The sequence below is a fragment of the Vidua macroura genome, chromosome 5 (genome assembly GCF_024509145.1).
Source record: "Vidua macroura isolate BioBank_ID:100142 chromosome 5, ASM2450914v1, whole genome shotgun sequence".
NCBI lineage: Eukaryota > Metazoa > Chordata > Aves > Passeriformes > Viduidae > Vidua > Vidua macroura.
In genome coordinates this window covers 14891215-14905906 of record NC_071575.1, presented here as the reverse complement: position 1 = coordinate 14905906, position 14692 = coordinate 14891215, and the positions used below count along the sequence as shown (strand labels likewise).

The 14692-nt window shown below is 43.9% G+C and overlaps 2 protein-coding genes across 9 annotated transcripts in view; one reads left to right on the top strand and one right to left on the bottom strand.

Annotated features, from left to right (window-relative positions):
- ELK3 (ETS transcription factor ELK3) overlaps positions 1–14692 on the bottom strand; it is a 37196-nt gene that overhangs the window by 4141 nt on the left and 18363 nt on the right. Inside the window, exons 3-4 of one of the 2 annotated variants that reach the window (XM_053977036.1) lie at positions 6452–7243; positions 1366–1488 (exon numbers count right to left, since the gene is read on the bottom strand). In XM_053977036.1, the coding sequence (XP_053833011.1) occupies positions 1366–1488; positions 6452–7243 (915 nt within the window). The remainder of the gene's footprint in view (positions 1–1365; positions 1489–6451; positions 7244–14692) is intronic. The other variant, XM_053977037.1, reaches the window with a different exon arrangement.
- CDK17 (cyclin dependent kinase 17) overlaps positions 1–14692 on the top strand; it is a 115083-nt gene that overhangs the window by 97839 nt on the left and 2552 nt on the right. The window contains exon 18 of one of the 7 annotated variants that reach the window (XM_053977031.1): positions 14087–14192. The exons of the other annotated variants lie outside the window; for them this stretch is intronic. Within the exon in view, the coding sequence (XP_053833006.1) occupies positions 14087–14121 (35 nt within the window). The 3' untranslated portion in view covers positions 14122–14192. Of the gene's footprint in view, positions 1–14086; positions 14193–14692 lie in introns of those variants that run through there. 7 annotated transcript variants of the gene reach the window in all.

Genomic DNA, 14692 nt, shown 5'->3' with positions numbered 1-14692 from the left:
ACCCATAAATTCTAGGTGGGCTTGGCTGGAATCCAGCTGTGGTTTTCGTTTATTATTTGCTGTTAAAATAAGGCTTTGTGCTCTACAACTTGTCATCATGACCTTTGTTTGAATCAAACATCATTTATAAGGCCCTTTGGGTCTCTCAGCAGGGAAAGCCAAGGCCACTCCTCACTTTCAGTTCCCCCAAAGAATGGCCAACATATGTTTGTACAAGCTCATTCCAGGTCTCGGCACAGGCACTTCTCAGGTGAAATGTCTGGCTGTTTCTAACCATGTGTGCGAAACTAAGGTCCAGTAGGGATTAATGAGTTTATCTGAAACACAAATAAGGAGTCAGGAGCTCCATATGCAGCTGGAGGTAGAAAGACTGACTGTCCCAGTACCTGAGCAACTACTTGAGCTGAAGCCCAGCCCTGGCTCTGGGCAGTCAGCCTTCCTGAAGGTTCAGAGACTAACACAGGGTCCCTGTCTAGCAGTAGCCTTCACCTCTGTTAGTGCTGGCCCTCCACAGCCTCCACGGGTGTTCATTCCAGGGGTGCACCTTCAGCTGTGCAGATGGCCACTGGGCTCCTTGCCAATCAACAGGTCAACATAATTTCTTCTGTGACTTAATGAATCAGCTGTTCTGCAGCAGTTACAGCTGGAGCTGCAAATACCATGCCCACTATCTTCTTCCTGAGCCTCAGGCAAATGCTGCAGCTGAGTGCTGCGGTCATTGTGGGTTATTTAATAACTTTTGTCTTTACCACACCTCTATAAAACTTTTAGAATTTTACTCTGCCAATACTCAGGAAAAAGTTGGCACAATGCTGCCTTTCTGCTGTTATATACAACAAGGTCATGCTCAGAGGTGTGTCCTTGGTTGAAGACACATGGACAATTGCAAGAGAAGTGGAAATGGAGCCTTTGGTTTCAGAGAGCCTTGTCTTTCTGAGTGAGAAGCAGCTCATTAGGATAAAGGATAAACCTACACCCACCTCACTGGGTGAGACCCAAACTGTCTTGGTTTTCCCAGAGTCCGTGTTCCAGCCCTCTCCTGCAGGTCACTGACTGGTCTGCACTTTCTTCCTGCAGCTCTGAGAGCTCTGTTACCTGCTCTCTCTGGAGTCCAGCATTTATTTCTTTCCTTCACACAATATACGTGTGCTTTCTGCAGCAGACACTGCCCTGTAGGTTCTGACTGTGCTGCCAAGGATTGGAAGAGGGTACATGTAAGTAGGCCTCTCTTTAAAAGTGCCTGTTAATGCCTGTATTTTCTTGATCTGTTTGAAAAGCTCCAGACTGATACAAAGAGATGTTCCCACAATATCTCTTCCATATGCGTGCATTTAGCAATGAAACCTGTGCATTGGGAAGACCTACCTGGAACAGAGTGTTTGGTCCCTGCAGCCTGGCAGGACTCAGAGGAGCAACAGGACTGAGGCTGCTCCAGAAGTGAATGCTGGACAGCAGTGGGCTGGGGGTCAGCAATAATCCATTGGGGGTCTGCAAGACAAAAAACACACATGATGCACATTCAGCACTGCTCCATGCAGCACTCATCACCCCTAAAGCCTTACACAGCATCTACTGGCTCTGTTTTCCAGTGAATTCAGATATACAGCATGGTCAGCAACAGCTGCCCATCCAGCCCTGCATCTTGTCTCTGGATACCTGCACATTTCATATTCTTTCATATGCAAATTGATTTAATTTCTGTTTGCTTAATGAGATGCACAGTTATTGTTTATTTGAAGCACACTCATGCAACTGTGTAACATACAGAATAATACCACGTGTGCCCCAGTGCCTGCCAACACCACCTAGTCTCCTTCAGAGTCAGTTTTTACCTTTTAAAGGGCAGCAATTCCATGACCTGACTGCAGCTTTTGAGGCATTACTACAATTGTGTGTGGAGCTGAAAGTCACTGCTGACCTTTGACATTTACTCCCCTGATGGCACCTCTTTGTAATGGAAGAGGGTTCAAGAAGCTGGCAATACATGGGCTGAGCAGGGAGAGACAGGTGTATGGGCTGGGGGCACAGGGGCACAGCAGAGAGCACAGCTAATTGTTTGGAAAGAACCAAAATGGCAAGAACTTAGAATCCAAGGCTTTTCCCATCTCAGAGGTGCCTCCTTCCAGTGCCACAATGCACAAGAGTTGCTGGGATTGCCCTCAGCATTCTTAAACCACAATTGGAGGGGAGGTAGAGTCAGAGCACATGCAAATCTTCATTCAAATGAAGAATTATGTGAATTATTCTGTATCCAGAAAAACTTTTATCATGCCGAAAAATAACGTGACACTTTTGAAAAAAGTATTTGGCATAATGAATTCATCTCACCAGTAATTTTGATGCTAATTATCAAAATCAGTCCTATTTAGCAAAGCACTTAATGGAATGTACACACTTAGCAAGCAAGCATGTGCTTTGCTGTGTCGAACAACTGTCTCAGTGCTCTGCTGAACTGGGGCATCCTTTTGTCCAGAGTTTAAAATATGTAAAGAGAAGACAGAAGATAGAGAGTACCTGCATCTCCCTGTAGTAACCAGCAGGTCATATATTCTGGTGCTCCCCACCAGGCCAGAAATACAAACTTCCCACATAGGGCAATTGCAGCCGGGGGTCTCCCTTAGCAGCTGTTGACACCAGGGCCCATCACACCTGCCCTCTGCCAGACCCTGCAGACAGCAGGCTCACACAGGCACTGCCATGGCTCACATGCATTTTGAGTGTCAGATTCATCTGGCAAGCAGTGCCCGAGGCATCGGTTGCGGTGTTTGGGGCTCTGTGCAGGCGCACGGGAACACAGACCTGCTGTGACGTGCTTGCACTGCAGTTCACAATAGGGTCAAACAGTTAGTTTGGCACCAGTAGAAGAGATGGGAAAGACAAGGAGCAGCAAATATTAAAGTTATCCTGGAGATTATGAAAGGCTGTTTCATACAAAGACCTTGGCTGCTCTTGAATGGTTTTGCTAAGGAATCTCAGATGAAGTGGGGTTTGTGGAGAAATGTGCAGGGAAAGGACCCTGCCACCTTCATTGTGATAAAGAAGGTGGATCAGAAACAACCAAACCCCATGGAAGAAAATATGTTTGTCCCACGGAGTAATAAACCTGTGCTATCACTGAGAAAGCAAAAGGTATTGATTCATATATCAGGAAGTCATAGAGTACCAGTCAGGGCTGGGATATATCTGCATGCCAACAAAAGGGGCAAAGAGTGGGTGGAGGCCTGGCAAGGAGAAGACATCAGTCTTGATCTCATCAAGTGACAGCTCTTGTCAAAAAAAAAAAAAAAAAAAAAAAAAAAAAAAAACAAAACAAAACAAAAAACCAAAAAAAAACCCAAAAAAAATAAAACCACCACCATTTGACAAGCATGCACTTCTCAAGAGCCCTTTGCAAACACTCTCTTCCCAGGAGCAGGAAATCAGCAGCACCAGCAAGAGCCCCTTTCCTGTGCCACGTTTCAAGCTGGTGCTCCATTGGCAGGCAGTTACCGGTGGAGATTTATGAGACAGACAGCACACTGAATTAGGTCAGGATAAATACTCAGATCTACTTACAGAAGAGCCTACTAACCTTAAAACCAAAGATGTAAGTAGCTAGACTCAACAACATTAAACTAAGGACACCATGCTGTGGCAGCTATACCAAGAACTCCCGCAGTTAGCCTCCATTCTTTATTTTTTCTTTAAGAAGCTGCAGATATCCAGAACTCAAAGTGCAGTTCTTGAGGGGGCCTTCTGAAAATAATGAGGAAGACTTAGAGATGTTTATTCTAGATGTTCCTAGATGCAGCCAAAGCAAGTCTTCACAGAGATCTGAAAAACTGAGTTGCCTTCCATTTATCTCTCGAAGCACACTAACATGCCTAAAACAGTGCTAAGCAAAAGCTCATATCCTATGATGAGCAGAGCACTAATGTCTGCAAGTTCTGACAGAACCAAGAGCCAGCCAAAGGAAGCCTCCAAATCTGTTTAATATTTAATGCAAAAAGAGCACAGGGCCTCCCAGGCTTGTTCTCAATATTGCCATCAGCCAAGTATCAAAACCACCAGAGGAAATCTAAGTGTAAACAACACCACAGGACAGCCTATCCCTAAATTACACGCAAAAATTGATGTGTCACTTCATTTTCTGCCCACATGCAGCCATGCATCTGGCATTAGATGTTGAACCCATTGGGAAGTTCCTACTTGTGAAACGTCATTGTAATCTAAGCACAGGAACAGTTTAAATAGAAATAATTCATTGCACAGAGGGGATTTGTTAAGCAATGATGGTCATGGCTCCTGACTTCTGTGACAATGTGTGTACATATAATCTTGTCACTTCCAGCTGTTAGAAAGCACACAAGTGCTGTCACACATTCATTTCTGTTCTAATATTTATTGTGTGTATCATGTGCCCTTTCACAGCATTCCACCTGAGGGTATTCCTCATGACCCGCAGATACAGTAGAAAGCCATGTGAAATATCCTCTCAGGCAGCAGGACCTTCTCAGAACATACATCACTCCTGGAGCAGACATCCTTTTCTGCACCTGCCCCTGGCAGCAGGTGTTTCACACTGGGATCTGATAAATCAGAGAACGTTTGAGATATGATGCATGTTCCTTGGATAATGGGATGAACAGCAGATTTCCTGTCTAAATTATGGCTTTAGTTATTCTGAATTGTGATATTACCGTAATCTGAATACAGCTGCTATGTAGTTTTCATTCTATATTCACTAGGACGAGTGTTTAGGATGCAGGGTACTTCTTATCAACAATAGAAAAAGAAGGCTAAAGGAGAGGATAAAAGCTATGTTGCTGTATAGCCAAAAGTTTAAATAATTAGACCCAGGAACTACCCTACACAGATGCCATATGCCTCTTCTGTGATAGGACAACCTGTAAAAAGGATTTGTGATAGCTTTAAGTTGGGTAACACTCATCACACCCTTAGGTATCCTCCCAGCTAAAGCAGTGCCACAAACCTCAACATAATTCCTTTTCAGGGCAGTAAGTACACCAGTTCATAGGTGCATGGGAAGGTTAAATATTCAAAGAAATAATTACAAAACCAGGAAACAAAATCTCTGTTCATCCTGTGGTTTGGGGGCAGCAGCAGATTAAAGTGGGTTTGAAATAACTCACACTGTCATTGTGTCTGGTTGGCATCTGATGTTGTCAGATTTGCTCCCTACAAAAAAAATACTGTGGTTATACCACAGTTAGAGGTTGTAAGTTTGTCAATGCATCTCAGTTTTGGTTTGCCACACTTCTGTTCTTCCTGCCAAACATAACTTCACTTAAAGGCTTTATGATGTCAAAAATGACAGGTGTCAGCCCACAGCTCTTCTTGGTGGCACAACTTTGTATCTCGGTGGCTTACAGGTGTGCCTGAGCTGCACAAACTCACTCTGCAGCCAGCTGAGAGCAAGTGCTGTGCTGGCTGAGAGCACTTGCCAACACTCACTTCTGCCAGGCCCTTGTGCCATGCAGGCACACAACACTGCCCACATCAAACACCTCCAACACCTTCAAACAGGGAAGAGGTGATGGGATTCTGGATACCATGGGTCTTCTAGGCACTCTGAAGTGAGGGAGGGCTTGTAACACACCTTTGTCCTTGTTTATTTACTGTCCAGTTTGCTACATTCAATGCTAGTATTTGCATCAACTGGTACTTCAGGGCTAGGGATCATGGGGGATAATATTACCACATTGGGATAATTTTATTATTGGAATTTTCTTTGGTCTAATTTTGAGGTGGTATTGTAAGACAAAACTCACCAATGAACATACTGAGTCATATCTGTATTATTTTCCTCTTCTGTTCTGAACTCCTAGACTTTTTTTCATAGACTAGCTTGAAAATGAGAACTCGCTGTTGACATCACCACAAATATGTTATTAAAAAGAACAAAATAACCTTCTAGTTATTCAGTAGTTCTCTGCTGAAAGGAAGCTCTGGCAAGTACTCTGTGAATCTGTACAACTTCAGAAATTTAAACTGACTTCAGAGCCTGTCTTAGAAACCACTTAATTTGCTCTGTATTCAGAAATTAACAAAAAGGTCACACTGTTTGAATGGATGCAACATCTAGTAGAGAAATCTAACCAAGCACCCCACATGCTCAAGTTGTGACCTACAAAACCCCTGTGGTTTTTTCTTTTTGGCTTTTTCCTGTTTGTTTTGTAGATCTGGAGGCTGGTTTGAACTGATAAACAATTCACTAATGGCTGCCCATCTCCTTATTCTTTCAGGCAGTTTGTGAACCATGACGGCTTTTCCCACACTCAATTAGGAACAAACCCCAGGAGAAACCCACTTCCCACCTCTTGTTCAGAGCACTGCTGTGTTTCCCTCTTTCCTTTATGTTGGGGTTTTTTTCCCATCAGATGGTGACAGACCCACAGAACTAACACTGTTAGCCACATGGAGGGAATGCCTGGAGACAGGCAGGTCTTACCTGTGCAGTGAAAAAAGCTGGAGTCAGGGATCCCGAAGGAAGCGCAGGGCTGTTGAGGGCAATGGAACCAATGTCGGTGCTGGAGAGAATCATAGGTGGGGCAGAGATTTCCAAGCCTTTGGGTTTTTTAGCCTTTGGGGGAAGAGATGGGGATTTGGCCTTGGAGCCTGAGGAGAGGTTCAGAGGCTCAAGGGAATCTGAGTCGTGGCAACTGGAGTCAAGGAAGAAGCTCTTGTGTTCTGTAGGGAGGGGGGAGGTGGGAGACAGAGATGGTGACCTGGAGGAGGATGATGATGGAGATGAAATGCTAGCACTGTTGGGTAGCATTAAGGAAGATATTTTAGCTGATACTGAAGAGTTGAGGAAAGCAGAGGCAGCTGCTGTTTCAGAAGTAGAAGGCAACGACACCATGGGCCTTGTAACTTGTTTGTCTGTTTTATTTGTCACAAATCTGATAACAGTCCGGACTTCTTCAACTGGTGTGTTTCCTTCTGACTTCTCCAGTTTTTCTGTTTTGATGGTCTTGTAAGGGTCTGGCTGGTTCTGCAGAGAGTTGATAGTGAAAGAGGAGTACAGGCCAGAGTGGATATACTCATTACGGCTTGTGCTTTTCAGTGCTGACAAGCTGTGCTTGTGCTGATCCCTGCTCTCCGAAGGCATCTTACAGTCGCTGTCCTGCAGCAAAAGGCTCTCTCTGCTGATTTCCACGGCATGTGGATCCATTTTTAAAATCTCAGGAAAGGAGACAAACTTGTATACAAATTTTTGTCCGATCACTTTCTTGATGATGTTCTGCAAATACAAAGAAGGTGCTAGAAAGATCAGCATTTCAGAGGCAGCCAGTACTGCACACACAAGGGCAGGGGGCACTGCTCCCTCATAAAGCTATGCAGGTCCTTTTGTGGGGCTCCAAATGCTGGTCACCCTTGGCTTATTCCAATACCTCTCTCTGCTCAGCCAGCGAGTCCACTCCTGGCTCCTCATGGTTTCCAACAACTCCACAATCACTTGGTGACAAAGACCAACTGGTGGCCTGTTTGACTTCTGCTTCCTCTGAAGCAGCTTGGGAATATTTTCTTGCCAGTAAAAGCAATTCTGCTGCCTTGTGGATTCAAGCCATGCCACCACTTGCATTCCACAATAAATCCTAACTCCTTCATTCATGCCTCCTAAAACTGAGGATGAAGTACTCTCAGAATGTCTGCAAAGGACAAAACCAGCTCAGTCTCTTGGCCCCAGCTATTTACCCTCTATTCCTTACCACATAAGGAAAGGATTGAGCTAAACTTACAGTGACTGTCTTTCTGTCAATGATGATGAACTTACGTCTGTGAAAAACGCAACCCCTTGCATGGGCTGGAAAAGTACTTGTGTCCTGCAATATCCCCTGCACCATCTCCAGGCCTGCATTAGGCTCAGGATGCTCACTGGTGCAGGCAGAAGGTTTTCATCAGTCTAAACTGACTATGGAAATTAATTATTGAAAAAGCCCCATACCTCTCACAGGTTTGTAGAACCATTTTTTTTTTTTTTTCTTGAAATGTCCCCTTTATGTAAAGAACTGATTCCTTTTGAGACTTTTTATGAGCATCCTGTTTCTAGTCCTAGTGCTCCTCCTGCAAACCCAGGTTGGCTGCCTGCTCTAACACGATTCCCAAGGATAAAAGAGCTCCTCCACAAAGGCACTTTATGGCACAGGCCTGGCATAGGGACTGAACATTTATCACCCTAAGCCAAGTGTGCAGAACAAAAGTAGAAATACATCCTGAGATTTCTGTGCTAATTTCTCTCTTGTTGAAACCTTTGGTAGAGAATTTGTTAAGTTGCCTCTGAAAACCCCCTTCCAAGAGGCTTCCCTTTAGTCCAGCACATCTGCTGCACCTCCAGCTGGTATTCTGCAGACATCTGCTTTGCTGTACATATGGGAATGTAAATATTTACAGATTTCCTAAAAATCTAATTGGTTTTTCATTCTACCACAGCTTCTGACACCAGTAGTGGAAACATTTGTTAAACTGACTGAAAATTTAACAGAAAATTAAGGAAAAGAGACGTCATCTTCCTCTATATATAGACAACATGTAGTGTTGGGTGCTTGTATTGCCTGCACTACACCTTTTTCAGTCACAAAAGCAAGGATCATTTTGTGAAAGATGATCTTGAGTATCAGAACCTCTTCTGTCTTTCAGCTGAGCTACTGCACTCTGTAATTCATCTGTCTGAATGTCCTGGCATTTCATTCAGGCACCTTCTTGAATACAAAACTAACCCTACAAAGAACTCTGGGATGCAGCTTTGCATCACAGGTCAGGAGCTGTGGCACAAATAGAGGATGTTGCTTCCCAAGTTGATAACAGGGATCTGTAGCAAAGAGAAGAATTTAATTCAACAAAAGGTACAAACTGCCCTCTTCCATGCTGAATTGTACACACATCTACCCACCTGGCAGATGCTGCAGTGTCTTTTTTTGCCCTCCAGAGGTTCAGGACAAAGAGTTAGCCCACAAAATCTCAATCTGCATGAGCTTTAATTTCCGTGGCTTTGGGCTTGGCCTAGATTTTTTTTTCACTGCTAATTAGGTGCAACATTGGATGATTGCACTTTTTCTGCACTCTTAATATTGCATTCTCTTTCCAAAGAGCAAAATCTCCAAACTACTCACATAAGAAAAAAACCCATCCCAATTGGATTATTGTTTTCTTTCTTTAATATATATATATTTAAATTTATATTTTAATTTAAAATAATGCCTGCCCTCTGCTCCTGGCAACTTTGAATTATTGTTAAATCAAGAACTAGCAACAGAGATTCTCCTTGGAAAATGTGACTGTCAGCAGAACAAGATTAAATGTATTTAAGGATTGCACTTTTATACTGATGCAGGCTTGAAATGGGGGAACATTGCTATAAAAAGCAACTGAACGGACTGGTGAGTTTATACTTCCTTTGTTATTATTAAATACAGTTATATTTTAAGAACATTGCAGTGCTGCTCCTCCAACTCTGTCAGCCTGCAGCAAAGGCCCACTTAACGATGGCTGGAGATGAAAAGATTCAAGTGCAGATCCCTCAAGCACTTTGCAGGCTTCTCTTAAATGCGTAGCCTGAGGAAATCTCCATCGGCGTGCAAGAGAAAATAAGGACACAAATTAATGAAGTGCCTCGGAAAGGCACTGACTTTTCCATATTCTTTTGACAAATAATTGAAGGTAAAAAGCGGCATATTTTTACCATCACCTCAGTGATCTGTCAGAATCATTCTGAGTTATGACAGTTCAAACCACAGAAGACAGTGACAGGCACCACAACAAGCAGTTTGAAAGGGCAAAGAATTGTGCCTTCCTGCATCTGCAGGAAGAGTAGATCACTTGCAGGACAGTAATTGTGTGTGAACATTTAGCCCTATTTTATTGTTGTTGTTTGAATTGTCTGTGTAAATTCCCTCATGAACAGGCTTGCAATGAGTGCTAGTGGCTGCTGGCCAGGGCTGCAGGGAGGCAGGGTAGGACTGCTGGGTCCATGCAGCTGCTGTAGAGAAGAAATGAGCAACAGGGACAAGACCAGGGGCTCCAGTCAAACAGCTTAAAAAAAATATCAATAGACAGCACTCTCTGACACTCAGAGAGAGGGCAGGCAGCAGGGAATGCCCCTCTTCTGTTGGCTTCTAGAACACTTTACATTTCCCCTCCTCTGCCCCCAGTGTGCAAAACAGTGACTACAGCAAACATGCCCACCCCACCCTGCTGAGAAGTGCTTGGAAAGCTGCAGTGCCTGCTGCCTGCTCCAGCACATCGGCCATGCAAGTGAGCTCAGGCTTATTCACACCCCAGCACTTCAGGAACTCACTTCGTGAGCCCTTCCAAGCCAGCCTCACCCAAGAGCTCTGAATCACCAGCTGCAGGGATGGGTATCCTCTGCCCCTGTCCTCCACAGAGCAGCTGGCTGATGGATGCCAAAGGCTGATGGATGCCAAAGGCCCGGTGGACTGGTTCTCCCTGCAGCTTCAACTAGACTGTACTGGGAGGGCTTGTGTTAACTATGCATGTGCACCACTGAAATCCATCATGTTTGTGTTTTATTTTTATCAGCTCTGATTCTTGCTCCATGTTTGAGCCATTTAGAGCAAATGTGTAACTACACTATGAGCGTGACTGAAGCATTTTAGTGGCTTGGCCCAAACCTGTTAACTAGCAAGTTTGCTGGCTGCAGGAGCCACTTGGGAGACTGAGCTAGGATAGGGGATCCACTTCCTAGTCAAACTTCAGACTAATGAAGGATCTCAGGAGCAGGAAGACTATTTTTCCCTCTTTCCAGGAAGTGACCTATAATCAGGATGCCCGAGATATCAAAATTTATGACAGAGCAGAATTAACTTGTCTGTAGGTACTAAACATCCCTGGTCAGTAAAGAAGAAAGACCAGAGCTGTAGCTGCTGCTCCTAAGTTCCACTTGGATTTGTTGCAAGTTCCCTGGCTCTAAGAGTACTGAAGGGTACAACACATGTAGGAACACAGGTTACGAATCCCTCCCAGAACTCTATCCAGGCTGCTTCCAGCTATTGGGACCCCTAGCCAGACAGAGGGCTGCTCACACTCCAGGGTCTGAAGTACATATGCTGGCAAGAGGCACCTGTGGCAGGATGGTCTGCTCTGAAAAATGGGAGTGTGTTTGCATCAGCATGTGCAGGCAGGCAGATTCTGCTAGCATCACAGGTTATGCAGTAATGCTTTTTACACTATGTGTGTAGAAGCCAGATTTTGTAACATTTTTGATGCAGGCACAGGTGCTACTACACTGTGCACCTGTCCTGTCCTTTGGAAGATTAAGGCTCTCATTTAGCTGGATTTCAGTCTTTCTTCACTCACCCCCACCCGGAAGATAAAGGCTATTTCTCTGGCTAGCACCTATGACCAGGCTCTCCGCTCTCTCTACTGCAGGTCACTAGACATCCCTTTCCTCTCACGTCAAACGTGAACTATTTTATGTGTCTTTTTGAGGCAGGTGTTCTTGGGCTTTCTCCTCTACCCATCACCTCTTACTGAGTATCAAATCCTTCAATCCCATCTTTCCATATGGATAGCACCATATAACCATTTATGCTATTTCAGCCAAGCATTTTCTTGACTTCCACAAATCACTCTTGGGTGAAGCTCCTTCCAGTTTTCTACAAAGGTACTTTCTAATGCCCCTTAAAGTATTTCCTTGTAACACCTCTTACCTGCACCACTACATAATGTATAGTTGGTACTCCAGCAAACCACACTGCTGTTGTTTCACTGTAGGATTCTATTTCCCCTGAGATGTCTTATGAGAAGACCTTCCCAAAAGTAAAATAATATTTTTCATTATCCTGAAGTATATCCTCATTTATATCCTGAAGTTCAGAAAGCACCCAAGCAAGGGACCCTCACCCAAAACAATTCTTCCATGCTTCCACCCACACTTGGACATTAAAAATACGAACTAGTAACCAGGTTACAGGGTTTGACCTGTTATGGGAGGGGAGTGAATGCATTGGCACCTCTGAATCCTGAGAGCACCTGAGAAGCCCTGTCCCTGCACTGCAATAAGCAAAAAGCAGCCCATATTATTTTAATATTATAAATCATACTGCCAAGCCATCTAATCAAGTGGGCAGCCATTAACTGAAACTAAAACTGAAACAGACTGAATAAGACTCACTGAGTAAAGCCTCGGGCCACATACTGTTCAGAGAAGATGCAAAAATATTGAATAGCTGCTCATCACAACATTATGTGACTATGTAATTAAAGATGCAGCATAACTCATGCAAACATTAGGGTTATCCAGGGAACTGTGATTCTTTTATTTCCTAACTTCTGAGGACTTAAATTCCACAACTTCTACATCCTATTAATGTCAGTATCATCATGTAATTTCCTGGATTCACCCTCTTCCCTCAGAAAAAAACCTCATGGGAACCTCACTAGCTTCTCTCTTGTGGTGTCGTCGTGAAATATTCATAGGGACTTTCAGTAGTCTTGAAACCCCCCCCCCCCCACCCCCCCGTGACTTCCAAAAGACATGTGCCATTACAGCTACCATAGAAACAAAATAACTGAGTAACCTGAGGGAAAAAAACAAACTTATTAACCCTATTTTTATAGGTATTTTACTTCAAGCTGAAGTGCTCTGTGTGGGAATAGTGCTGAAGCATCTCCTAGCCTGAAAGCATTACAAGAGATTTCCAACCGGCAAAAGTGTGTGACATGGCAGACACAAGCTGTAGGTAGAGTGTAGGATGCCTTTCCTCAGTGCTGTTATCTGTGCTGCTGCTCTGTTGAGGCAATAGGGGAAATGCATTAAATAAAAATAAGAGTGGGTGCTGGGGGGGAAGAATTAGGGGAACAAACGAAAAGGGAAATGGAGTCTTCAGATTATCGACAAACATTTAGCAACTATAATCATGGCAACAAATTACAATCAAGACATGCCATACTCTACATTTCCTGGGGTGATTTTTATGTGAATTTAACATAAATCTAGCCATCAGCCTCAACAGCATGTCATGCTTGCTTTAAAAGCCAGGCTAAGGAACTTGTCCTAATTGTGTTATTTTTCTCCAGTACTGAAATTAATTTATTTTTAAGTTCAGATGAATCAGATTATGAATTTTAACAAGCAAGTGTTCCCCCCAAGCAAAAGGCAGAGCTCATAAACCCCCATTTATCCAGCAATCAGGTTTTATTTCTCCATGGTGAATAATTTCAAAGATAGACCATGAAACATTAGTTCAGTGTCAACTGTATGTAGTAGGAGCAGAGGGCAGTCCAAGAAAGAAAGGTCCAGCCCATGTGCTACCATAATTTCTAAAAAATCACTGACCCTTGTGTCAAACTCACATGCTGCCAGATCGCTTAGGTTATAGGAAGAGACATTCCTGTCAATAATTCCATAGTGCAAGTGAAGTCTTGTCCAGAGTTCTGCCTCATCTTTCCTGCTGCCACTACCCCACCTGCAGCTCAGTGTTTGTCACATTTGTTCAGCATGCATCCCATTTGCCCCAGCACCCCCAGCTGCCAACACATCCATCATTGCACACACACAGGGAGGGGACAAGTATGTCAGAAGGTTCCTTAAGGCTACCTCAGAGTCTTGACTGCTTTTAGGTTTATCTCACAAATTGGTGGTCTAAATGAAAAGATCATTAAAGTCTGAGAGAGGCTCTTTCACCTCCCCAGTCCTTCCCCTTTTGTTCTGCATGGGAGAAGGAAGAATATCAAGGAGCCTTTCTTCCCTTTCTTGACTTTTTCCCTTCTGTGCTATGCAGCATAGACTGAACTGAAGGCAGAAGAAGTGTTTAGGACTGCTGAGCACACCCTGCCACTCTATAAGGATTCACTATCTGCTGTCTTATGCCATTATCTCTCACAATTCAAAACCTGCAGCAAGTTGCTCTGTCCTTCAGCACTCTCCCAATAATCCACCTTTCTCCACTGTCTGGGAACCTACAGGTCACAAAACACTATACCCACAGAGTAAGAAGCTCCCACTGTTTCATTCTAAAGATGTTACTCTTTTAATTTAAATAGAAATAGCCATAGGTTTGGGTTGGGGTTCAAACCCTGATTGCAGTACATGGGAAAGAAAGAACTTATCCTTCTTTCCATCTAGGAGCTATGGCCTCCACTGGACCACAGAACACCTGAAAAAACAGCCAAAATCCTTGTGCCACACTTAGATAAAACTGTCTGACAGAAGACCATCTCTACAAACAGCAAGCAGTTGCCTTAGCCAGAACCCTGATGAAGAAACTCTGGCAGATGCTGCTTGAGCAGAGACAAAACAGATGACAAAGGTGTGTGCATGCTGGAGGCAGGGGACTGAAAACAGATTTTAAAAAAAAGGGTTAAGGGATAATAGAAGCAAGAGAGTCTCAGGTAAGGAGCCATTATATTCCATTACTTGAAAGAGATCAGACAGACCTCAAAGCGTAAGTGCTACAAATATCTTGTTCCTTGTTTTTAAGCAATGTCTGTTCAGTCACTAACAGCATATTTGGGCTCTGCCCAGCTATGCTCTTCATGCACCAGCAGGCACTCTGTCTCCTTTGATCCCAGTCAAGTTTATAACCAGAGGGGTTGGAGGCATGTAATGAAGCAAGCTTCCCCATGCAGAGCAGAAGCCTTTTTAGCACTTAGTGAAGGGGATTCACCACACCAACTGCTCGGAACAGCCGCTGTACTGTCCTCACCGAATCCTTTCATGCCTTCTCAGTCA